At 33.1% G+C, this 25344-nt stretch overlaps 4 protein-coding genes across 4 annotated transcripts; 1 reads left to right on the forward strand and 3 right to left on the reverse strand.

Moving 5' to 3' along the window:
- The first annotated feature begins 1768 nt into the window (after positions 1-1768).
- LOC107643165 (gluconokinase) lies at positions 1769-5592 on the forward strand. The gene is made up of 4 exons (XM_016346743.3): positions 1769-1943; positions 2039-2081; positions 3312-3391; positions 5093-5592. The coding sequence occupies exons 1-4, from the start codon at positions 1889-1891 to the stop codon at positions 5530-5532; spliced, it is 618 nt and encodes a 205-aa protein (XP_016202229.1). The 5' UTR covers positions 1769-1888; the 3' UTR covers positions 5533-5592.
- Positions 5593-6110: 518 nt separating this feature from the next.
- LOC107643166 (uncharacterized) lies at positions 6111-9270 on the reverse strand. Its single transcript, XM_016346745.3, has 4 exons — positions 8952-9270; positions 8586-8730; positions 7424-7638; positions 6111-6587 (listed from the first exon to the last, which is right to left on the reverse strand). Exons 3-4 carry the CDS (start codon positions 7601-7603, stop codon positions 6414-6416), a joined length of 354 nt encoding a protein of 117 aa, XP_016202231.1. The 5' UTR covers positions 7604-7638; positions 8586-8730; positions 8952-9270; the 3' UTR covers positions 6111-6413.
- Positions 9271-12374: 3104 nt separating this feature from the next.
- Positions 12375-13001, reverse strand: LOC148563503 (uncharacterized). Its single transcript, XM_088486834.1, has one exon. It carries the CDS (start codon positions 12999-13001, stop codon positions 12375-12377), a length of 627 nt encoding a protein of 208 aa, XP_088342960.1.
- Positions 13002-21010: 8009 nt separating this feature from the next.
- LOC107643167 (late embryogenesis abundant protein At5g17165) lies at positions 21011-24999 on the reverse strand. The gene is made up of 2 exons (XM_016346746.3): positions 24751-24999; positions 21011-21565 (listed from the first exon to the last, which is right to left on the reverse strand). The coding sequence occupies exons 1-2, from the start codon at positions 24858-24860 to the stop codon at positions 21298-21300; spliced, it is 378 nt and encodes a 125-aa protein (XP_016202232.1). The 5' UTR covers positions 24861-24999; the 3' UTR covers positions 21011-21297.
- Between the last annotated feature and the right edge of the window lie 345 nt (positions 25000-25344).

The raw sequence follows: 25344 nt of genomic DNA on the forward strand, positions 1-25344 counted from the left end.
TTTTTATTTAAAAAAAAAACTAATTTTTTTTTATCTAAAAACGGATTTTTCTTTATAAAAAACTGATTTTTCTTTAAATTATATAAAATCAATTATAATTTATAAATTATTTTTTAGCATTTTAAAGGATTAATTTTACTTTTGCTAATATTTATCTTTCAAAAATTTTAAGATTAATTATTTTTGTTATTATTTTTATTACAAATCAAATAATATAATATAAAGTTAAAATGGTATTGAAGTAAAACGATAAAAAGAAAAGAATTATCTACCCCCAATAAAAAATTCTACAGAAAGGAGAGAGTACCTGGAAAAGAAAGAGATAGAGGAAGAACATGAAGAAAAAAGTATCTCTGAACAACGCAATAGGAAAAATAAGAAGGGGTAATAGTGGAAAAAAAGGAAAACAAAATTTATAAAATTGTCCGTGTTCACTCTTCCAAATCCCGTGTCCATCATTGTCCTTCATGAAAGAGTGAACACAAAAGTATAAAAAACTGTCTCGGAGACAATATGTCCACTGTCCATGTCTCTGCTTCCAAACACTTTTTAAACAAGTGTTGTCCATGTCTCCGTGTCCTGCCCCCGAAAACAAACGCTACCTAATATCTTATAATAAATATTCAGATATGTTAATTGATCTAATTGATTCTAATTATATTCTAACATCCCTCAAACTCAAGTGACAACTTGAGTTTAAAACTTATTTGAAACAACTAAATAAAAAAATGCATAAACTGATAGAACGTATGCAAATGGAACTGCATGAAGAAAGCGCAGACAGAACTATCGGAAGGAAGCGCAGACGGAACTGAGAGAAGGAAGCGCAGACGGAACTTCCACAAGGAAACGCAGACGGATCTGCCACAAGGAAACGCAGACGGAACTTCCACAAGGAAATACAGATGGAATTGCTGGAAAGAAGCGCAGACGAAACTGGTGGAAGAGAATGCAGACAGAACTGCCACAAGAGTGGCTAACTACCGAAGAACTGCTGAAAAGATGGAGAACTGCCGCGAAACTGCTGAAAAGTGACAAAATGCGAAGAGATGACAAACTATCAGAAGGTGACGAAAAATATATGGTTTCTCCATGAGAATAAATAAGTAGTGGATGAGCTAATCGGTGAGGTAAGAAAAGCATCAAAGCATTGACAAAAGAGAAAAAAAAATGGCACAGAAGAAAAGTATGAAAAGTACGGTGATTTCACCAGAAGAAAATCAATTTATCCTCCTCAAGGAGGATACCATGGCTCTGATACCATATTAGAAAGGGGAGAGAGCAATAAAAAAAATGTTTGTGAATATTCAAGTTGTGTAGAATGATACAATATAGAAGGGTATTTATAGGTGATAAGAGAATTGAAATAATAAAGACGTAATATCTTATAATAAATATTCAGATATGTTGAATAATGCTAATTGATCTTAATTATACTCAAACAATTATATTTAATTAATTGATATACATAATATACATAATATTATTAAATTGTGTGATACTTAAATATCTAATCAAATCAATTAGTTGATATAATTAATTTATCGTAATGAATTGTATTTAATAAATTAAAAAAAAATAAATCAAGAAACACTCTCAGAAAATATGTTACGTCAACTTTATCATTAAGTACAAAAATTCGATTTTTATACAACAGAATAGATAGATATGTAGCTAGGACTTAAGAGCTTAACCTCAATTGCTTTGTTGGAGCTGAGTCACGTGATAGCTGCAACATTTAATGTTCAGTTTTCTATCATTATTACTTCATTTGGCTCATTATTTTTATCCTTATGCGATGAGTTCTTGTCAAGTCCCGCTCCCCCTATTCTTCTAGAAGTCAATATATATAAATATATATCGTTCTTGATTCTCGACTTGATTTTTCATGCCTTCATCAGACAGAGAGGTACCTACATTAGATATGGCTCCAAAGAAAAAAGGTGAATCAATTGGTTCATTTTGTATATAAGAATTCAATTTCCATGTGAAAGTATAGATGTTAATCTTTGCTTATATATATCATGTGATTTGGCAGGTGAAGTTATCGTAATCATGGGTGTCAGCGGTGCCGGAAAAACGTAAGTCCATCCATCCAATAACCAAAGCCTCTATTGTCTCCTATTAAAAAAAAATTGATTTCAGAATTAAGATAAAGTAAGGATAAGTGTACTTAGTTTGTATTGTATCTTAAATTAACCCACACATATATCGTCATTGAATTTTTGGTTGCCCCATCCACTCCAACCAAAACTTGGCCGGGAGTTACTCAAAATTGTTTACGAGTACGATACATAGTCAGTTACACAAAATTGGACATTTTGTGTTATTATAGAATGAAACGTTGGCTTAGATATGAAAATGAAAGGCTTAGAAACAACATTAAGGATACGAATGGTACTAGAAGTCTCTGGTACGGGTTGTGAGATAGATCGGAGACTTGCGACTCAGAGCGGTCGCCGAATTATCTGAAAGGCACTCTGATGTTTAAGTCATAATGGATTTAAGAGGTATAAAGTGTGAACTAAATGACGTACGTTAGGGGGCCTCGGGCTCCCTTTTATATAGCTAGTGGAAATTATCTCATCTTATCTTATTTAACTAAGATAAGAGAGGCATTTGAATTCAAATATTGGTTAAAAGATGTGGAGACCAGTTCGGACCTTCTAGAGAAAGGAGGTGGGGCCAACCCCGGATATCCGAGTCGGAGGCCGTTCTGGTGCGGGACCCGAGAGTCGGGGGTAACATGAATGAAGAGCATGAAACTAATTAGAAGTGATTGACATGCAGTGGAACGTAGCTTGATCCACATATGATGATTTCATAAACTCTTTGTTCTTTAGCTACTAGCAAGGGTCTAATTGTAAAATATTCAAGTAATATGTTTTAGATTCAAATTTTCCTTTGTGTTGATGTACTCAAACATTAGCCATTTGTCCTAAATTCTAAACCATAAACCCGCAACCACAGCTATCAAAATACAGTGGTTGAGTATAAATGGCTCTACATTTCTTAACCGAGTGTCAAGTTCGATCCTCACCTGCCGGTAAAAAAAAACAAAATAAAATAAAAGAACACCTGATATCTCTATAGAAAAGAAGGGATACAAGAAGTCCACTATAATAATTCTAGAATATGGCTCTGCTAATTGCTAGTCTGCTGAACAATTTCTCTGGATTAACGCCTTGATAATGATATGTTGGATAGTTCTATCTTTATTCTAGTTAAATTTTTGAGCTGATGAATGAAACTGATTGGTTAACTATTTTCTTTTCAAAAACTTATCAATCAATTGAAAATCTACTCAACAGCACAGTAGGACAGATGCTGGGAAAAGAGATGAAATATAAGTATCTTGATGCTGATGATTTTCATTCTGAATCAAACAAAGGTGGGTATATGAGCATACATGCACAATTGTACAAATGCAATGCATCTTTGGGTGATATTATCCTGAAATAAAGAACTTGTTTCTATCTGTCTTGTTTCTTTTGTTATTTGTTTATGTTGTTCTTTTACTTTTTTAGGTTTTGTTATTTTAATAACTCAAAAGTTGTCTAACAATTTTTATGGAGTATAATAAAAATGTAGGATACATACATTCTCTCTTTGCTAAAGTTTCCTTGTGAAACATAGCAGAGCTTTCACTGCATTGATAGTAACAAAAATTTCATTTAGAAGTTACAAAGTTCTTTTACTCTCAAAAATTCCTCCTTGAAAAGTCAAACCTTTTTAGGGTGTGTTTGGGAAACTCGTTGGAAGGGAAGAAGTACGTTTAGACTTCTTGAAAGCTTCAACTTTTGGTTTGGCAAAATTTTTTTCCATGAACGCAGAAGTGATTCTGCTGCCAAAACCAACGTTTACAAGAAGCAACTATTTTTAGCTTCTGCGTTTTCCTAACGAGCTTTTTAGCCATGATACTAACCATTTATTTATCTTTTACCAACTTTATCCTTCATGTATGTTATTATATTATTTATAAAATTCTTGTTATTTCTATTTATATGAGCTATATTTTTTTATTATTTATTTTTTTTTTATTTTTTTCAACTGTTTGTTTGATATTATACACTTTTATAATTGTGATTTTTGTGTATTATGTTTGTTATTATTTTTTTATAATATGATTATTGATTCTGTTAGGTAAAGTAAATTAAACAAAAAATTAACTGTAAATAATAATAATAAAAAAAATTATAGCATACTAAAAAAAGAGTACTAAAAATACTAAATATACTATATAAAAAGATCATCAAGAATTTTTAAATTTGTTTCAATTACTATAAAGTAAATATTTAATTTTTTTATTATTTTTAGTACTCTCTTTTATAATTGTAATTCTCATTTACTATGTTTTAGTGTAATTTTTTATAATATAGATTATGATTCTATTAAAAAAAATTAAATAAAAATTAATCATAGATAATAATAAAATCATAAACGTTGGATTCTAAATTAATATTAAGAATAAGATTATTGAGAGTATTAGAATAAAAATACGATGTAAAAAAATACTAAAATAACATTCTTAGTTAATATTTAAAAAAATGTAACATATTTGATTAAATATTCTTTTATATATTTATAAAATTTATATTGTTTTATTTTTATTTAAAAATATATTTTATCTATTTTTATATGTTATTTTTATTTTAGTAAGTAAATATTAATTTTATTATAAAATTAACTAATAAGATTTATTTAAATATCTAAATTAAAATTATAGAATAATATAAAAAAATTATTTAAGTTGAGGTTATTTTAGTAATTTTTTATCTAAAAGTGATTTTGAATGGTATAAGCCAAACAACATTTATTTTACTATAATCAATTTTGATACAAAAATTACCAAACATAAATCACTTTAACACAAACTTACTTTTTATCAAAATCAAGTTTGCAAAATCAATTTTATACAAACTCCCGTTTACAAACTGTAATCCAAACACACACTTAGAAGTTCAATTCCTTTTAAGCTAAAATTACAAATTATTTACATAGTTACCAACTATATAGACAGCTTTTAGCAATGTTGAAATAACATTTCTATTAATTTTTCTCTCCCCTATTTTATTTTTTCTAAATATTGCAGAAAAGATGGGCAAGGGAATCCCACTCACTGATGAAGACAGGATGCCATGGCTTGAATCACTAAGAGATGCCACAAAAGAACACATAGTTAACGGAAATGGTGTGATTCTTGGGTGTTCTGCATTGAAGAAGCAATATAGAGAAACATTAAGATCAAGTGACCCTGATTACAAATTGGGAAGTTATGAAACAAGTGCTGTTAGCTTTGTACTGTTGGAAGCTCCTGCTGAGGTGCTAAGTGTTCGATTAAATAAAAGAGCTGCAGAAGGGACACATTACATGCCGGAATCTCTTTTGCAATCTCAGTTGGATTTGCTTAAGATTGATGAATCTGAGGGAATACTTAGGGTTGATGCCACTTTAAGTCCTCAATCCATTGTCAAAACCATTATTATAAGCATTTTCCAATTTCAGGACTCTTTTCATTCATCACAATGTTGAAACTAGAAGTTATCTATAATAATAAATAATACTAATGATTAAATCAGGTTTCATCATTAAGTATTATTCAAACAAAAGAAGGATATGAATTATCTTAGGATTGTTTCATTTGAATTGGCTAGTGAATCATATAATGAAGCCTAATTTTTCCGGATGGTTAACATATTTTAAAATATGATGCAATCATTTCCTATCATCATTCATAAATTAATGCAACTCCCAGAACAACAAGAGTTAAATCAATAAGAGAGAATTTGCTACATGAACAAATAACTAAACTATAAAAAACAAAATCCTCTACATTAATAATGCATATAAAATAAATATCAATTTATGTTAGAACTGACAAGATACTCCACCATTCGGACACAAATTCTTAATCTTAATTTAATTTAGAATAGAGCAAATACTCCTACTATCTGATAAAAATTCTTGTTGCATATTTTAAAAACATGCTGCTCCACTATAAAATCAAGTGGAAAGTAATATAATTATTTAAATTATGTTCAATTCTATGTTAAGATTAAGAAAACATAAGCTACATATTTTTAATGCAGAAGTCGTAACAATTGTCCGGATAACAATAAAAACTTTGTATTTAACTCGGCAAAGTTGTCCTTAATGTAACTGAAACCATATATTTTCACTACAAAAAGTACCAACTCATCAGTGTGAAACTGTAATACTAAAAATTTACAGATGAAAAAATATGGACCAACCAATGACTTTCCAAATTGAGCAATGAATAATGAACAAATAAACCACAACTTGACATGGAATTGCATGTTAGTCTCTTAGCTGGACTAACCCTCTCTTTTGGAGGTGAGGAGTGAAAAACGTACTTTTTTCCCATTCTGGTCTGCTAAGCAGAGCATCAAGCATCATTTCTTTGCCTTGGAGAATCTAAGGCATCGGTACTTTTCGCCGCTCACTGTAATTTCAAGAGCTCCATCTTGGTTATCTTGATTTGAGGCAGTTCCCATTAAGACACTTTTTTCTTTCTCAAGGTTGTCTCTTTCCATCTTCAGCCTTGCCTCTTGACGCGCAATCTCTGCCTGAAACAAAAAAGTAACGGTGTAAATTTTTTGTAAACCAGCAGTATCATAAAAGAAAATATTGTTATAATGCCAAAAAGTTTCTTCAGTCAATTTCCATCTTTTTATCCCCATCAAAATGCTGGTAACTCACAAAATGCCCCAGATCATTACAGAACAATGAAAAGTGGTACCTTTGAATGTGTAAAACATGATATCAAAAAAAAATATTAGATAAGGGTTCTCCTAACTGTATGTGTCTCAAAAGTATAATGTCCTAGTCTAAGGAGAACTAATTTTGCAGAAAGTTGCAGCAGCTAAGCATCTTATAAATCAACCATGAAGCCACTGTTTCAGTGATACTTGCCAACTTTAACTGATTAGTCAAATAATTTGCTCTGATAGTGCCTAGTACCTAAAAGCCACATTACTTTGTCTCTATGGTTTCAGGAAAGTTCATTAAAATTTCACTTATATCAAATCTTCAATACCATCAACTTTAAATTAAACTGCCACATCTCACTTTGTCAAGCGTTCATCTAGACATCAGAATTGGAATTCATACAATCATTTCTTGGTCAATGGTCATGCGTGACTACAGGATAAAGGGATACTTACTGATATCCAAATTCAAAGCATTCATCTAAACAAAAATCAGGTTATCCATCAAATGATTGGATAATCATCAAAAGTCAATTGACACTAGCATTGCTAGATTGCTACTGCTTTCTCCTTTCTCTAATTTCTTTAACATTTTAAATATATCCATATGATCATACAAGGATATATGATTAATCATGAGATTGATTTGTAGCAAAACCCACTACAAACATTATAAATTTTAGAGAAATGGATACCTCACGACGAGAAAGTTCAGCCTTCCATGCAGCTTCACGCTCCGCTACTTCACGCTCACGCTCTTCAATATAACTTTGCATCTCTCTCTCCTTCATGATCCTATCTTGAATATCAGCATCTAATGCTTCTTTCAACTCTTGAACAAACTTATCTACCACAGCCTTTATACGAAGAGACATCCTTGGCTCTAAGTTCTTGTGTTAAAATTCCAAACCTTGAAACACACCAAAAAAGTCTCATATATTCTAGTACTCAGTTTGAGAATGGAATACCCTATAGAACTACAATCAACTTTGGATTTATGCTTGACAAGCACATAAAAATCTGTTTGGGAAGAATTTTCATTCTTTTAAACTTCATACTGATGCATCAATTAAAAACATAACTATCCAAAAGCATTTATTTATTACATTTAGTTTTGAGTGAGCAGCAGCAATATTATATGTTTTTAAAATTTGCTATTCTCAAAGTTACTTGTTTTTTTGAAAACTAAGGCAACTTCTCAATCTGGGAATATTACTGCATGAAACTGGCAACTGCCCTAATCATCCTTGTCAGTATCCCTAATCCCTGACCCAAGAAGGCCCCTTATAAGTTATATTTTATCAAGTACATAACAGAGTAAAGTTTCCTTTGAGGTGATATGGGTGAATTGATACATATAAATGTTCCAAACCAAGAAAATGAATCAAAATGTTGAGGCTCCTAATCAGAAGATAAGTTTCTTGGTATCTATGTCATCTGCACCGATATTCAAATCAATTAATACCAATATTATTATTATTGTTGTTGTTGCTATTATTATTATTATTATTATTCAGCTCAAAGTGGTAATAAATTGGTGAATCAAATCAAATCAAGTGATCATATAAAAAAGAAGCAGAATGGAAGCATTTAATCAAATATGATGACACATTATGGAGCAGACTCTAACCGTTAACCCATAATTAATTAATTAGTTTCAACTCACACACACAAATCATCATCTTCACTTCATCAAGTCTAGGTTCAGCTCTACCATTTCATTGCAAAGATCAGCACAATTCTGGTAATCCAAAACCCTAAAACTAAGTTCAACAACAGCTTCTTTACTTATCCCTTTTAATACCAAAAAAAAAAAAAAACAAAAGGTACGGGAAGAGAGAGACGGAGAGTACAGACCAAAGGAACCGCCACCTCCGGTTACCGCAGCCGCGCTTGTCGTTCACGGAGCCACAGCCGATTTCTTCACCTGGGCACGCGCCCTTTATCCCTTTATGCTTTGAGTTAATTAGTTAGAAGACATATGATAAGAAAATTTGCCCTCCTGAACATGTATCAATATATGAGAATAATGACAAGTCATATATTTTGATTTACATAGTTTTATTCAACACTAGCAGAATAATTTATTTAAGCGATTGAAATCATTGAACCAAATTAAAACAGCAGGGACTCAGGAACGAGGCCAAAGGACTTAGGAACGAGGACAAGGACAAACAAGGGTTAGGGACAAACAAAGACCAGAGGCGAGGATGAGGAACTTACCGTCGACGACGCTGAAGAAGCAAGCAGATATGTCATTCGGCGAAGACAAGAGGCAGGCCAACGGCTATTTTTGTGTGACAACTCAGCGACATTCGTGAGATGTAGAAGAGTGACGTTCTTGACGGTGAAAGAGTGTGAGCACGGAGAGGGAGATGCCAAGGAGAAGAGGACCGCGACGAAGGAGACGCCGGCGGTGCAACACCCTCTGGCTGACGGAGAGTAGTTTGGAGGTGGAGAAGGTGGGGGTTGCAGTCAAGGGGGAAGCTAGACAATATTTAGAAGGGCCAATATGTTTTTTTTTTTGTTTTTTTTTTTATTTATAAGTTTTATAAGTTGGGTCAAATCTAACAAAAAATTATGCTCAATCACAAAAGCGTGTTAACACGCGCATTACGTTTTCAAAGCGCTCTTTTACCATTATGAACAACTCTTCTTTTTTCTCGATGAAAACCACAACTGTCATTTTTTCTTCGCGTTTCTCCTCATCCCTCTCTTCTTTCTTCTTCTTCTCATTTTTATTTGTGTTTCTCCTCCTTTTTGTTCGCGTGTTTCATCTTTATCATTGTGTTTCTCCTCCTTCTTCTTTTGATTTTGCAACATTATGTATTTTTTCTTCTTTGTTTGATTTTTTCCTCCCAAAAAGAATTATGAGAATATAAAATAAGAAAATGAAGAAGAAGTATCAGAAGATGAGGAGGAGGAAAATGAAGAGTTCTTAATTATGCAGAACTTATCAGAATAAAAATACACCAAAATATCTTCGTTTTACACCCAAATTTGCTGCAAATACAGAAATGAGTTATACTACGTGTACACTAAAATCAACCACCAAAGTCAGCTACTAGTATAAAATACATACTGGAATACAAATATACATTGAAAATAAATTAAAGCACACATGTATTTATACACAAATACATTGGTTGCTGATTTTAGTGTACAAATAGCATTTTTGTACAGAAAAATATTTTCTCTAATGCTGCATTTTTCTTCTTCTTCTTCTTTCTTTCTTTTAGTTAAATGAATGTAAGTTCATCCTCTTCCAAGTAATTTTGCAGCATTATGTGTTTCTTCTTCTTCTTTGTTTGATTTTTTTTGTTTTTATTCTTGTTAAGAGAGTAAAACAAGAAGAAACTTGAGAAGGTAAAACAAAAAGGAAAAGATGAATAAGAAAAAAAGAAGAAGATGGTGATGATGATGGAAAAAAAAAGAAGCAGCAGAAGATGAGGAGGAGGAAGAGGAAGAGTTTTGAATTATACAAAACTTATCAGAATAAAAATACACCTAAATATCTTCGTTTTACACCCAAATATCTTCGTATTATGCCTAAATTTGCTACAAATACAGAAAAATGTTTCCTCTAATGCTGCATTTTTTTCTTTTGAATTGAACCACACCTCAGCCACTTGATTGGATTCAAAAACAATAATCAATTTCATTTTGGTTCAATTGACAATCTGAACTTGAATTATTCATTATATTCAACAACGAGATAACTTATGATGGAGGAGAAAGAGAAAAAGAAAGGAAGAGAATAAAATTCAATGAAAAATAGAAGGAGGAAGAGGAGGAGGAAGAAGAGGTGGTGTTGATGACGACGATAACGAAAAAGAAGAAGAAGAAGAACGTGCGCGCGTTGATTGAAAAATCTGTTAAGGAGGAGCGTGAAACATACGTGCCATAAGAGGCGCGTTTTAGGAATAAGTGAATTTCAAGACTTGTAAGACTTGTATAGCAAAAAGACTTGTACGTGGAGATTAATTCTAATTTTAATTAAAAATAACAACTAAGACTTAGAATTTACCTTTTACAAAATAACTGAACATATATGTATAATAATTAAACACAAATATCTCAAAACTAATTTTAAGTATTATATAGGTCGTTCCATACGTGCTTTTAGAATATTCAAATACTATTCGATCCCTTTTTAAACATTTTCTACAAAATTATTAAAAAATATATTATGCTTCATGTAAATAATTTAAATCACAACCATAATTTATGCAATGAAAAAATTAATAATAATATTATTAGAGCTGAAATTAATTAAAATTTGCAACTTACATAGACAATTGAGCTCGATATTTTTTTCTTGATTCAAAGTTATCTATTATTGAATCTGTACTGAAAATAGCTGCAATTTCTTTCTCAATGTAAATGACTAAATTATCTGCAAGAAATTCGTCTGTCATTTTACTCTGAAGCCTTGTTTTAACAATTTTCATTGCCAAAAAAATTCTTTCTGTTGTTGCTGTAGATACTGGAAGAGTCAAGACATTGTGAATTAGTCTATCAACCAAATGATAAGTTATTGATTTTTCTGTTTCTTTCAATCTTTGACATAACTCAGAAAGTGTCCCAACATCTTTTAGATGATTCGGTATATCAAATGCATAATGTTGCAATTGAGCATTCAAAAGAATCCTTTCATGATTAGAAAAATTTGAAGGATAAAACTTTTTCAGCTAACTTGCATATATTTTGAATAGAGTAAAGTATCGTTTTTGTCGTCAACGTTTGGGGTAAGTTCCAAAGTTGTTCCTAACGTTTAAATCGTCTTATTTAAGTCCCTAACATTTCAAAATTGACTCAATGTTGTCCTGGCGTTAGGGATCTGTTAACAGAATTGATGGCGGGACAAAATTGAGACGATTTTAAAATGCTAGGGACTTAAATAGGACGAAAATGTTGGGGACAAAAACGATACATAGAATTAAATTTTAATTTTATCTTTCAATAATATCAATTTTTTACGGTACATAGTTATTTAATTATTTTTTAATCAGATCTAAGTAAATTACACTTAATCACATTTATTTCATTCTAAATAAATTTATTTTTTTATAATTTTACTCTTAAAGATTTTTACTCATCATGAAATGTTTGTAAAATTACTAGAATCACATTACTTTATTGTATATGTATCATTTTTTTCCGCAAGTTTATGTACTAGTCATTCTACAAACATTTCATGATGAGTAAACATCTTTAAGAGTAAAAATTATAAAAACATAAATTTATTTAGAATAAAAGTAATTTGATTAAGTGTAATTTACTTAGATGTGATTAAAAAATAATTGAATAACTATGTACCGTTAAAAATTGATATTATTAAAGGATAAAATTAAAATTTATTTCTATATATCGTTTTTGACCCCAACGTTTTCGTCCTATTTAAGTCCCTAACGTTTTAAAATCGTCTCAATTTTGTCCCGCCATCAATTCTGTTAACAGATCCCTAACGGCAGGACAACATTGAGTCAATTTTGAAACGTTAGGGACTTAAATAAGACGATTTAAATGTTAGGGACAAAAACGATACTTTACTCTTCTGAATATTAAACAACTTAAAATTGTCTTTAAAGTCCAAAGCAGTACTTAAAGTCAAAAGCTCCATGGTTTCCTCGTTGAATCTACTATTTAACTCTTGTATTTGAGAGTCAATTGCGGCCAAAAATACATTGGTTGACGAGATCGACCTCTTCCAACTGTGTATTGTGTACTCATATCAGGGATGTCAATTTCATGTTTCTCACAAAATTTCTTAACAATCTCAAGTAAATTGTACCAACCATTATCCCTCAATTTTTGAAGAAGTAGTTTTGATGTAAAAATAACATGCATTGTATTCAAAATAACTTGAAATTTTTGTTGCAATGCTTGGCACAAAATATTAGTAATCCCCATAATTTCCTTCATCAAATGTAACGAAAAAACAAATTCAAATGAGGATAGCACTTTGTTGACACCATAAGCCTCACCTCTTTGAGCAGAAGTTGTACCATCATCAATAATGTTATTAAAAACGATATGAGTAGCTGCAAACATTCTTATCAAACTACAAATAGAATGAAAGTGAGAACTCCATCTTGTATCTCCAGCTCTTCGTAAAGTGCCCATTTGATTTGCACATTGATCTGTTTCTAGCTCATCATTGGCAATCAATTTTGCATTTTCAATTTCTTGAGCTTCTTGTAGTTGATCATGTCGTTTGCAAAATGCACCAACAATATTGACAATAGCATTCAATTGTGTGAAAAAACTCATGAATTTGAAGTACTTCCATTGAAGCAGCCACCAGTGCTAATTGCAATCTATGAGCAAAACAATGGACATAATATGCTTGTCAACAATCATTGAGAAATAAAGCTTGTAAACCATTCCATTCTCCTCTCATATTGCTAGCACCATCATATCCCTGACCTCGAATGTTTTCAATTTGAAGATTATAAATAGAAAGCACAGACACCAATTCTTTTTTCAAAGTCAAGGCACTAGTATCATTAACATGTACAAGATCAAAGAAGCGTTCACGAACAAAACCATCCACATCAACAAATCTCAAAACAATAGCCATTTGCTCTTTTTTAGATTCATCACGAGCTTCATTAATGAGGATACAAAATTTGGCATCTCCAATATCCTTTCTAATTGAGTTTCTCACCATTGTAGCAAGAACATGTAGAATTTTTTTATGAACATCACTTGAAGTATATTTAGCAAATCTAGGAGCATTTTCCAAAATAAGCTTCTGAACACTACTATTGTAAGAACCCAAAAACTTTAACAATTCAATAAAGTTACCTCAATTATCTGAACCCGAGCTTTCATCATGGCCTCTATAAGCGCAACCTTGAAAAGTCAACCATCTAATACAATCAATAGATGCTCCAAGTCTACGTCGATTATTCTCAATTTTCTTTGATGTTTGTTGTTTCATAAGTGTATCAACATGTTGTGATTTCTTCATCAAATCATCACATGATTTCGTTGCCCTATGATGGAACGAATTGGGGCCTTTGTCAATGTGATTCAAAAGAGGACAATTTTTTTTACTATTTACCTTCTTCTAATTTCTGAAGTCGTTTTCAATGAAAGCATTTGAATATGTGTTGATTGAAGATTCCATAGCAAATAGGTAGCATGGTAAACAATATACAACATCATCTTCAATAGAATACTCTAACCATGAAGGGTATAATTTAAACCAAGAAGCTTGAAACCGACGACGATGACTTGTATCGCTCAAGAATGGATAATTATCAAGTATTGATTGATTTGGTCTAGCTTTAAGATAAGCTCGACGAATTTCATCTCTTTTACTTGGATGAAACTTCCAAATCATTGGTCGAATTTCTAGATCTCTTACCAAATGACATACTTCCATTTGTTCAGGATTAAGTCATGGGCGCTTTGACATTGAACTATCTTGTTGAGGAGCTAAAGTATTCATGTTTGATGCCTCAAGTATTGAAGAGGTTGGTGTTGATGTAACAACATTAGAAACATTTTCACTCTTCTGGGTAGTCTTTTTTAAAAAAAGTGTCTATTATTTTCATCTTGTCCATGATTCAACTAAATTCCTATAATTGAGAATTTACATAGATAATAAGATAAACATTATGTGTAAACTCTGGAAAATTAACAAAATAATTAGCCAATAAATTAATTATTATTCAAAGATATTAGAAAATTAAATTTTATAGTTTAGGAAAGTAGAAATATTAAAAATACAAAGTTTGATACTAAGTTTAAAGAGTTTGGCCCAAAACTGGACCAATAGACCGAACCGGTTGAACCAGACCCAAACCGGCTCAAGGCCCAATTTATATAAGCTTCCAACTGAAGCTTTCTCCTTCATTTTTCACTTTGATACGCTGAAAGAAGAGAGGAGAAAGAGCGTAACCGAAACCCTTAACGTCTCCGAAATTCAATCGTCCGTAACTTTCAATTCGGAGCTCCAATTGACAAGTCGTCAGTGGCCACGCGTTCGTCTCAGAATTCTCTACAAAACCCACATATCAATTCGGTAAGAATCTAGCAATTTCTTACTCAGCCACTCTTCCCTAATTTCGAAATTTAAGGTTTTAAGTTTGATCGATTATGTGATTTTGATGTTCTAGGCTTGAGTTAGCTTGAGGAAACTATTGGGTTTTGTTCATTTGAGCCATGGGTAAGGTAAGAAACTTCTATTTCTTGGTGAATTTCTAGTTTAGTGAACTCTATGTTGATTATAATGATATTGTGTGAATTAGATTGTGTTCCTGTTGATTCGGAGTTCAATTGGGCGGTTTGGAACAAAATTCGGGTGATTAAGTTTGAGGAATTGACGTTTGGAAGTTTAGAGCTTGTGAAAGGAGAGATTTTTGTAGTGTTCCGAGCTTAGGGAGGAATCGGCCAAGGTATGGTTTTGGTTTCTCATAGATAATATATAATATTTTGTGAAAACATAGGCTAGATGACCATAGGATAGGTTGGAAATGTGGAATTATATTGCGAATGAGTTGATGAATGATGATCATGTTGAGTTGGTTGTAGGAATTGTGTTAATTAATGTTGTTGATGGGAGTTGATGAATGATTATTGATGAATGTGAGTATTGACGATCAAAGATTGAAGATTGGTTGACTTATATATATATGTGTGTTTGTTGAATAATGAATGAATTGAGAGTTGGAAATGATTTTGATATTGGAATTGGTTTGATTTATTGGAAATAATTTGAAAAGGGTTTGAAAGGTGGTTTGGTTGGGACCCGAGTAGGGTGGCAAAATCCGAATTTTAAAAGAGATGCTGTCGAAATTTTTATAAAAATTGGAGATTTAGTTTGAAGTATTATTTAAACAAGTATGAATAAAAGAATTATATTATTTGACTTTGATTTATAAAGAAAAGAAATGCATTATGTTTTAGAACTTGATTTATTAAGAAAAGTATTATATTTTGAGTTTTACTTAGTTAAGAAGAGAATTATGTTTTGAGTGTGAATTATTGATGAATGGAATGGGAGGTGTGATGATGATAATTGTTGAATGAATTGAATGATGAAGAGGATGAATTTGATATGAAAATTATTTTGTGGGGATCGTGGTTATTTACCGCCCACATGTGTGCTGTTTTCCAATTGAAAACGTCTGTGGGGATCGAGGTGGTTTACCACCCGCAGATGGTGGGGATCGAGGTGGTTTACCGCCCACCAGGTGAGGATCGTGGTATTGTACCGCTCACCAGTTGTTAAGAGGACGATGTTCGGGTTAGCTATCGGACATGTCGGGTTGGCTATATAACCGACAGATGAGACTCATCAGCCATAGGGCAGGCATACATCATATGCATATGTGTGTTTTGTTTGATTGTGCATTAATTGGGCTTGCCTATGTGATTACTATGCTTACTTGCTATATTTGCTACGTGTTGTATTTGTATCCTACTTGTGTTTGCTTTGTCTATATTGCTTGTCTGTACACTGGAGTTTTGGAGGATTGGAAGAAGGCAAAAATTAGGGCTTAAGTTAGAAAGGAATTAGAAATAAGAACCTTGGATAACCTACCCTGCTTATAGTTTTCCATTTATAAACTTTAAGATTTAAATCTGAGTGTCGAAGTTCTAGGATCGCCTCTGGCTTTCCCAGGACCTTATATATTATGTATGTGGGCACCATTACCATGCTGAGAACCTCCGGTTCTCATTCCATATCTATGTTGTTGTTTTCAGATGTAGGTCGAGATGTGCCTCGTTGAGTGTCTGGAGTTTCCTGTGCAAGCGAAGTTTGGTTATTTTGAGATGTTGTATTTTGTATTTATGCTATGTATATATGTATATAGATTCTCCTCTGTATATATTTTTTGTTTGTCCCTCCTAGAGGTTGACTTGGAGAAACAGGTGCTTGTTATATAGTTTGAGTTTTATTTTGGGTTGTATGTATATATATATATACTCTGGCCGGCCTTAGCTTCGCAGGTCGAGTCTGGAGCTTGATATCTATGTTTTTGGAACTCTGATCTGTATATTTTATTTTTAACCTTCTTTTGAGCTTACCTATCTGTTTTACGATTATCCACGCAAGTGAGAAACGATTTCCTGTTTTCGCGTTGTTTAGCTTATTCTTCAAGGTTCCTAGGGATTATCCACGCAGATTCTTTGGCACTGTCATGGTTCTGAGTATGGAGGCCACTTTGGTGGTGAAAGGACAGCTACAAAGGTCCTTCAGAGCGGATTTTACTGGCCGAATCTCTTCAGAGACTCAAGAGCATTTGTGAAGCACTGTGACAGATGTGAAAAAGCCACAAATCTCCCTGCCAACCATGAAATGCCACAGCAGGGGATTCTTGAGGTTGAGTTGTTTGATGTGTGGGGTATTGATTTCATGGGACCTTTTCCACCTTCACATTCAAACAACTATATTCTAGTGGCAGTTGATTATGTGTCCAAGTGGGTAGAAGTTGTGGCTCTACCCACCAATGATGCCAAGGTGGTAATGAGCTTTCTTCAGAGATATATCTTTAGCCGGTTTGGTGTCCCAAGGACACTCATTAGTGATGGTGGAAGCCACTTCTGTAACAGACAGCTGGACTCTCTTCTACAGAGATATGGAGTCTGTCATAAAGTGGCAACCCCCTATCACCCTCAGACAAGTGGACAGGTTGAAGTTTCCAACAGGAAACTTAAGAGGATTTTAGAGAAGACCGTCAGTGTTTCAAGAAAGGACTGGTCTAGGAAGCTTGATGATGCTCTCTGGGCATACCGGACAGCTTACAAGACTCCTATTGGCATGTCCCCTTATTAGTTGGTCTATGGCAAAGCCTGTCACTTGCCAGTTGTGTTGGAGCATAAAGCTTACTGGGCAATCCGATATCTGAATCTTGATTCAGAAGCTGCAGGAATCAAGCGAATGCTTCAGTTGAATGAGCTTGATGAATTCAGATATTCAGCTTATGAGAATGCCAAGCTCTATAAGGAGAGAACCAAGTTACTGCATGACAAGAAGATTGCCATCAGAGTCTTTGAGCCAGGACAAAGAGTGCTTCTGTATAACTCAAGGCTCAAACTCTTTCCCGGAAAGCTGAAATCCCGGTGGTCAAGACCGTTTGTAGTTACCAGAGCTTCACCATATGGTTATGTGGAAATACAGGAAGAGAATTCTGACAGGAAATTTACAGTGAATGGCCAGAGGTTGAAGCACTATCTTGGAGGCGAGATCAATCGCCAGAGGTCCGCTCATCTGCTGACTTAGCAGAACTGACCGTCAAGCTAGTGACGTTAAAGAAGTGCTTGTCGGGAGGCAACTCATAATTTCGTATCCTTAGTTATTTTTTGTAGTAGTAGTTCTATTATTTATTTGATTTTTATTGAGTTTTTACTGTTTTTCTGATCATGCAGCTATTTTATAACAGGAACCGAACACTTTAGGCGACACACACACACACACACACACACACACACACAAAAGAGCACACGATGCACAAGCGTCGCTGACGCGTACGCGTCATGTGTGTGTGCGTGAAAAATAAAATTAGCCAAAGAGTTGAGCAGGAGTGGGGCTAGAACCATGCTGGGCACATAAGTCGCATCACGTGTACGCGTCCCTAACGCGTGTGCGTCGTTTGCGCAAATGGCCACCCACACGTGCGCGTCCCTGACGCGTACACGTGACCCTGCAAAACGGCGTCAATGAGTGTTTGGGCAGAGAGTTGTGATGGCTTGGGGCTGGAAGTGTGCTAGAGGCACAAAGTTGATCACGCGTACGCGTCCCTGACGCATGCGCGTCCTTTCCCCAAATGGCACGCGCACGCGTCATCTGAAAATTTTGAATTCCAGACCACGCGAGCAGAGAGTTGTGCGTGCGCGTGGCCGCCTTCGCGCGATTCGCACAAACCAAGTCCACGCGTACGCGTCGCTTGAAATCAGCGTGATCCACGCGTACGCGTGCCTTACGCGTATGCGTTGCACGCGACGCCCAAATTAAACCCCTCAGCGCCTGAATTCAAATCATCCACCCCCTAATCCTAATTCTCTCTTTTTCTTTTATCCTTTTATTATTCTTTCATCTCACTATTTGTTTTTGTTTTCAGTTATTCTTTGCTTGAGGACAAGCAAACCTTTAAGTTTGGTGTTGTCGCTACGCTTATGGCTTTTCTGTTTATTTTTATAGCACCAAAGGGAGATGAACGTTCTTCATGGAGGAATATGACCACCAGCATAACTGAGGTGGTTGAGTTCCTTTCATTCTATTTCTCTTGCGTTCTTTTTTTTTTTTGTTTTCTGTTTTCTGTTGTTTTGATTGCCTGCATAGTCTTTAGTACTTTCAAGTTCTTAGAATTAGTTTCATTTTGTTAATTATCTCATGTACCGCTCACTGAACTTGAATCTAAAAAGAAAAAGAAAAAGAAGTGGTATATTGCATGAGAAATTGAGTTTATATTAAAGAGTAGTCTTATTCATTTAAATGTGGTGGTATTTTCTATGACTCTGAATGCATGACATGAACAGTGCATATTTAAATTTGAATCAAAGAATGTTGATGTACAAGGAACAGGAATTTAGAGAATTATTATGACTTCTCTTAAATAAACAAAAATTTAATCCTTGAAGCAAAAGAAACAGAAAAAAAAAAAGAAAAGATACAAAAGCAAGGTCCAAGGCTCTGGGCATCAATGACTAGGGAGGTCAAACATGATTAAAAGCTCAAAGAGTTGTTTCCCTAGTCACATGCTTGTGGTGTTCTTGTGTCAAGTAATCCTTGAGACAAAACATTTAGAGTCGAGATCAATTGCAATTAGCAGAGTATGCCAAAGGCTTTGAGCACCACTGTCTGGGAGTAGTTGAAAGAAAAATCAGAACTTCAAAAGAGTTCCCCAGTTAAATGTTTGTGGTGTTTCTATGTCAAGTAAAACTTGAGACAAAACATTTAAAGTCACGGCTAGGCTCAAGGTGCAAAGCACCAAAGAAAAGAAAAATTGTTGTATTCAAGGGTTAAATTGAGTTACAAAAGATCACAGAATTCATAATATTATCCGGATTCTAATTCCGAATGACAGTGACATCCTTTTGATTCAAAGGAGAGTGAGATGCCAAAACTATTCAAGATTGCAGTTGTAAACCCCACTATAAGAAGAGACATGAGCTTAATTGAACTCTCACTCTCATGCAAATTCACTTTCTAAGCTTATATTAGTTTGGTTGCTTGAGGACAAGCAACAATTCAAGTTTGGTGTTGTGATGCGTGAGCATCTTTCCTATCTTTTCCTAGTGAATTTGCATTTAAATTGTTGAGTTTAATCAAGAATTAATTATCTTTTAGCCACTATGGATGCTACTTTGAGTCTTGTGCAAATTTGTTTATTTTAGGTAGCATTCGGATGGATTTGATGGAGTTTCTGCAGAGAAAGAGAAGAAACCAAGGAGCTGACCAGCGAGGAGCGACGCGTACGCGTGCGCGTACCTGACGCGTACGTGTGACACACAGAAAAGGCCATCGACGCGTACGCGTGACTGACGCGTACACATGACATGCGCGATATGCAGAAAACGCATGGTTGATAGAGCTTTACCCATTTTAGGTCTGGCTAAGTTGTGGATCAGGATATAAACAACCAGATTAAACATCAATATAACAAAAGAGATCAATTACTTAATCTTTTTATGTTCTAAATAAATTAATTCTTTTAATAAATATATATTAATCTTTTTTATAAACAAATTATACATAAATACAATAAAATAGATTAAATACATGACTCGTGCTACTACAGACTATATACTAGGAGTCTAATAATATAACTAAATGTTACTTAGTTAGTATTTGTTGTTTGTATGATTACAATATAAATTATTTTTATTGAAGTTTTAATTTTTTTTTTCTTTTTTTGGTTGTAAACAGTAAAAATGTGTAACAACATTTATTTAAATATATAAACATAATAGCTTTTATATTTATGTGGAATTTGCTAATATCACCTAGAAAAATAATAAAATTATTTTAACCTTTATAAACAGAGAATGAAACAGTCTTATACATTTAATAATGAATTTTTATATACGAAGACTTTTCTAAATTAACAGTACCAACTATTAGTATCAATAGATAAATACCAACAAATTTTAACAATAAAACAACATTTAAACCAAAACAACATTTAAACCGCACTTAGCACGGGTGTTACACTAGTCCTTGTAATGGATTATGGATATATCTGCATTTCTCGTCTAGATCTATCAGTATGATTGGATCAAAAATAAATTCAAGTCTGGACCGTTAACAAGTAAGCAATAATATAAGCACAACATCATCATAAGCATAGATATGATATTAAAGTAGCATGAATACAGAAGCAAGGATGATGACGATACATCCATAGCATAGTTCATGATCATGACTAGCAAGCTATATATAAAAATGTATAACAAAAGCTGCAGTCCAGGCTCTTGTAAAACTAAGCAGCACTATACACGCAAGCTAGAAAGAGAGTAGAGAGCAATCAATTAATTAACCACAACACTCCCACTTTAATATGTCTCCTTATTTATTTATACTATATATGGATCACATATAGAGATGGAGTGTCTAAGGAAGATTGTGGGGCTTCTCAAGGTCCTCGAGACTGGTGGGGCGGAACCAGGCCTTCTCCTCCAGAACGGAGTCCTTGATGGCATCAGCGGTGGGAGGAGGAGTGGGTTGGTCGGTGCCGGCAGGAGGACCAAATACTCCAGTATGTGGGTTTGGGGCCCAATACTTGCCGGATTGTGTTGCATGGATCACATCGTCGGGGACTGCACCAGCGTGTGCCTGCTCATCCGGGTTCTTGTCGTACACCGAGCTGTATCCTGCCTTCCTGTTTCCCAATCCCAATCAAATTAGTTATAATTCAAAACAACATATGGAAAATATTCAAAGTCATTTCATGATAAATTAGTCAATCATCTAACCCAATTATCATTTTTAAATGGAAAGATTTATATGTAAATACTCACTCAAAAAAAAAATATATTATACATGATAAATGCTAATGCACTCCCAAAAAAAAAATAGAGTGCATTGCTCCTTAAACTCTAAAGCATAAATTATAAATTTTAAATTTTAAATTTTAAACTCTAACTCATAAACAATGAATCTAAATTCTAAATTCTAATTCTAATTCTTAAACCTAAAATTATAATTTCTTAATTTAAATTATTACTATAAAATATAAACAAGAAATTAAAATTTATTTAATTAGAAAGAAATACAGCACTTTTTGCTTGGTAAAAAAGTTATAAGGATGAACCATCATACATCTGTGATCATTAATTAGTTACAATTTTTTAATTAAACAATGTGGACCCAAAACATACCAAAAAAGGGTGGATATAGGAGGGTCATCCATGTGGGCTGGGCATTCCCAGGCAGAACAGTGATCAAAAACAGATAAGTGGGTTATCAGACCAAAAACAAAAGAGAAGGAGTGGCTTGACCACACAAAAAGGAGGAGGAGTGGGGTTAGGTGTCAATATGTCAAAGGCAAAAAGATTGGTAAACACGTGATGGGTATATATGAGATATCGAGATGTGGACCTACAACCGACTCACTCAACCGCTATTGCAATTAAAGTAGCATTTTCCATGCCTCCTTCTGTCCTTCAACTTCTTCTATGTGCGGGTCATCATATTTATTGCAATTGCACAGGTGATTTTATTGTCACCTTGCCATGACTATTCCATCAAATGCATCACACTTCACACATACCAATATATTTATATTTAATGGAGTATAGATGATAATAATTGTATAATTTAATCCCATGAAGTCAAGAGGGCAAAAAGGGGATTATACAAGCCGCCACCTGGGTCTGAGCAGGGTTAGTTAAACGACTTTTATAAATTTATTCAAAGCATGAAACACGCCTTTGTTTTAGAAACACCTAATTGTCAAAAAATAATGCTAAATCGTACGCCAAACAAAATCCAAAAACACAAAAAAAAAAAAAAAAAAAGGTCTGCAAATAGCTTTTAGCTTCTCGCACAGTTCTAACAAAAATAAGACTGAATGCTAAGAATGAACCGCAAGCATAAATTAAATAAAACTCTCAATTATATTATATAAATCATATATGCAAAGGATGGTATTATGGTAATTCACGTAACAAAAAATGATAATTTAAAAACATTAAGTAATAATAAAGACTTATTTGGGTAAATTTTTACATTTGTTTAAATAATTTTTTAAAAAATAAAAAAAAATTATATTTAAATATGACGATAAAAAGATATTTTTGTATTTATAATATTAAAAAATATTTTTTAAGTAAAAAGTCTTTTAAAAAAATATATTATAATTTATAAAAATATATATATATTTTTAATATTTTTATTATTAAAATTTTATCAAATATACTAAAAAATAAAAAAAAAATTCATAACAACTTAATAATACCCAAACCAGTTTTAAATTTATATACTGACAAGAAATTGATGTATCAACACGAAACAACTCATTTTCAAACTTTGAACTCGCAAAGAAAAAGATAACGTCAAATAATATATAGGACCGTCCAAAGTAGCAAGGAATACAGAAAATATCAAGATGGACAAGAGCATAGTCTACGGTCTATATAGATGAATGGACCTAGATTTTCAATATCGGCAGTAAGGAGGATTCTAATATTAACACGTATAGTGCAAAGAAAGTGATGAATGACACAAAGATTCTAATCAGATATCATCACCACCACCGTGTCTCTTTATAGATCAAAAAACAACCTGGCACAACTTGGGTCCATTAAACCAACTACTAGTTAAAATTCAAATAATTATCTAAATATATCAGTTTAATTATTATGGGTCTGTTTATGTTGGACCCTTATAATGGAAGGTTACCAATTTACCACACAAAAAGGGGAAAAAAATAATAAAAAAGCATAATCTTGAGCGAATATAAGAGAGCGATTGATATTCGAGAGGGTACAAGTTAGGGGACAGATGGAAAGGACCCACGAGGGGTTATGGAGGAAAACGACCACCTCCATTCAATTCCCTTTTCTTCTCCTACCAAGGATTAAATAGTATTTTCCCGTGCCACAACAAACATTTTCCGTACATTATCAGCAATCTAAAAAGCCACTATCTAGGAGAAGATGCTTTTCTTTTCTTTTTATTTTTCCCCTTTTTTTGCTTTTTTTTTTCCTTTACCTCTAAGGCTGTAACATTGTGAAACCAAAAACAAAATAAAAGGACAATGGGAAAAAAAAAGGACAATCACCTAATAAAGAGGTGACACTGAAGAAGCTTCATGAGTTCAATAGAGAGGAGAGTCCATGATGAAGGGAGGATATGATTTTTTTTTTTTAAAAAAAACTATTATTGTTTAACAATGGCTACAACAATTTATGATGTTATTGTTTAAAAGAAGAATAAGATAAGGTATGGTAAAGAGACATGGAAAAAGATGGGACTGGGCATGCGTGAAAGCGAGAAAGAAATGCCAAATTTAGTGACGAGGATAAGAAAGGAACTGTATCCAAATCTAGGTGGGAATTAAATTTCCCAATTATGGCGACAGCCAAATTTCCAGGAAAAAATGGAGATGGTTAATTACTTGATTAAAGCGATAAAATAATAAAGATAATAATTAAAAGGGTTCCCAATGTTAGGAAAAGACGTTTTGCCTTATCAAAAATAAATAAATGAATAAAATAAAATAAAGACATGGTGATCTCCGGCAACGAAGACTCTGTAGCTGCAACAAGAGAAGATGCCACTTCTGAAGAAGCATTGACTAATAATTACAAATTCACAAAACAAAATCGATCATACTTCAGACAGGACTAATTATTATGATATATCATCATTATTCTTTATTCCTAATCAGACAAGTAATTACTAATTAGTTAAACTGAATTAACCAAAAAATGATCATCCATCCACAATAACAAGCAATAATCAAAGCAACCACAAGCAGCAGCAACAGATTCCATGAACGAAGAAGAAAAGAAAGGGATCAAGACATAGAAATGATGAACAGTTGGAAGAAGAAGAAGATACCTAGAAGCGAGGGCAGGGGAAAGGGAAGAGGAGTTGGAGTTCCAGATCCGGTTTGTGCAGAGTCGCTTCCCCAAGGCAGTGATCCCTCGACTGCTCGAATTGGCGGCCATACAATGATACCAACTACCACGAACGAAGTGTGATCGATTCAGCAGAGAATGAAAGTGGTTAGAGACGACGAATGAGTAGCTGTGACTTCAGAGTTGTTGTGTATAAATACCACGATAGAGGTTAGTGGATAATTATCTTGCCAAATATTAAATTGCCAAAATTTTATTTCTAATAAAAAAATATTATTTTATATGCTGTCCTACCTACACCATATCTTATCAGGCCTAGTCACACCTTATTTTTTCGTGGCGCCAGATATAAATTATTTATTGCAAATAAATATTATTATTTTAAATTATTATTTAATAAGTTAACTTTGATTGTATTGATAGTATAAAATATAATCGTATAATTATAATTATTTTTTAATAATTATTTACATAATTTATATATAAAATAATTATTTTTATTAATATAATATTATATAATTAAATACACATATAATATAATTTTATATTAATAATATATTAAAATTAATTTTTA

This window comes from Arachis ipaensis, chromosome B5 (assembly GCF_059453495.1).
Source record: "Arachis ipaensis isolate K30076 ecotype BB chromosome B5, ASM5945349v1, whole genome shotgun sequence".
NCBI lineage: Eukaryota > Viridiplantae > Streptophyta > Magnoliopsida > Fabales > Fabaceae > Arachis > Arachis ipaensis.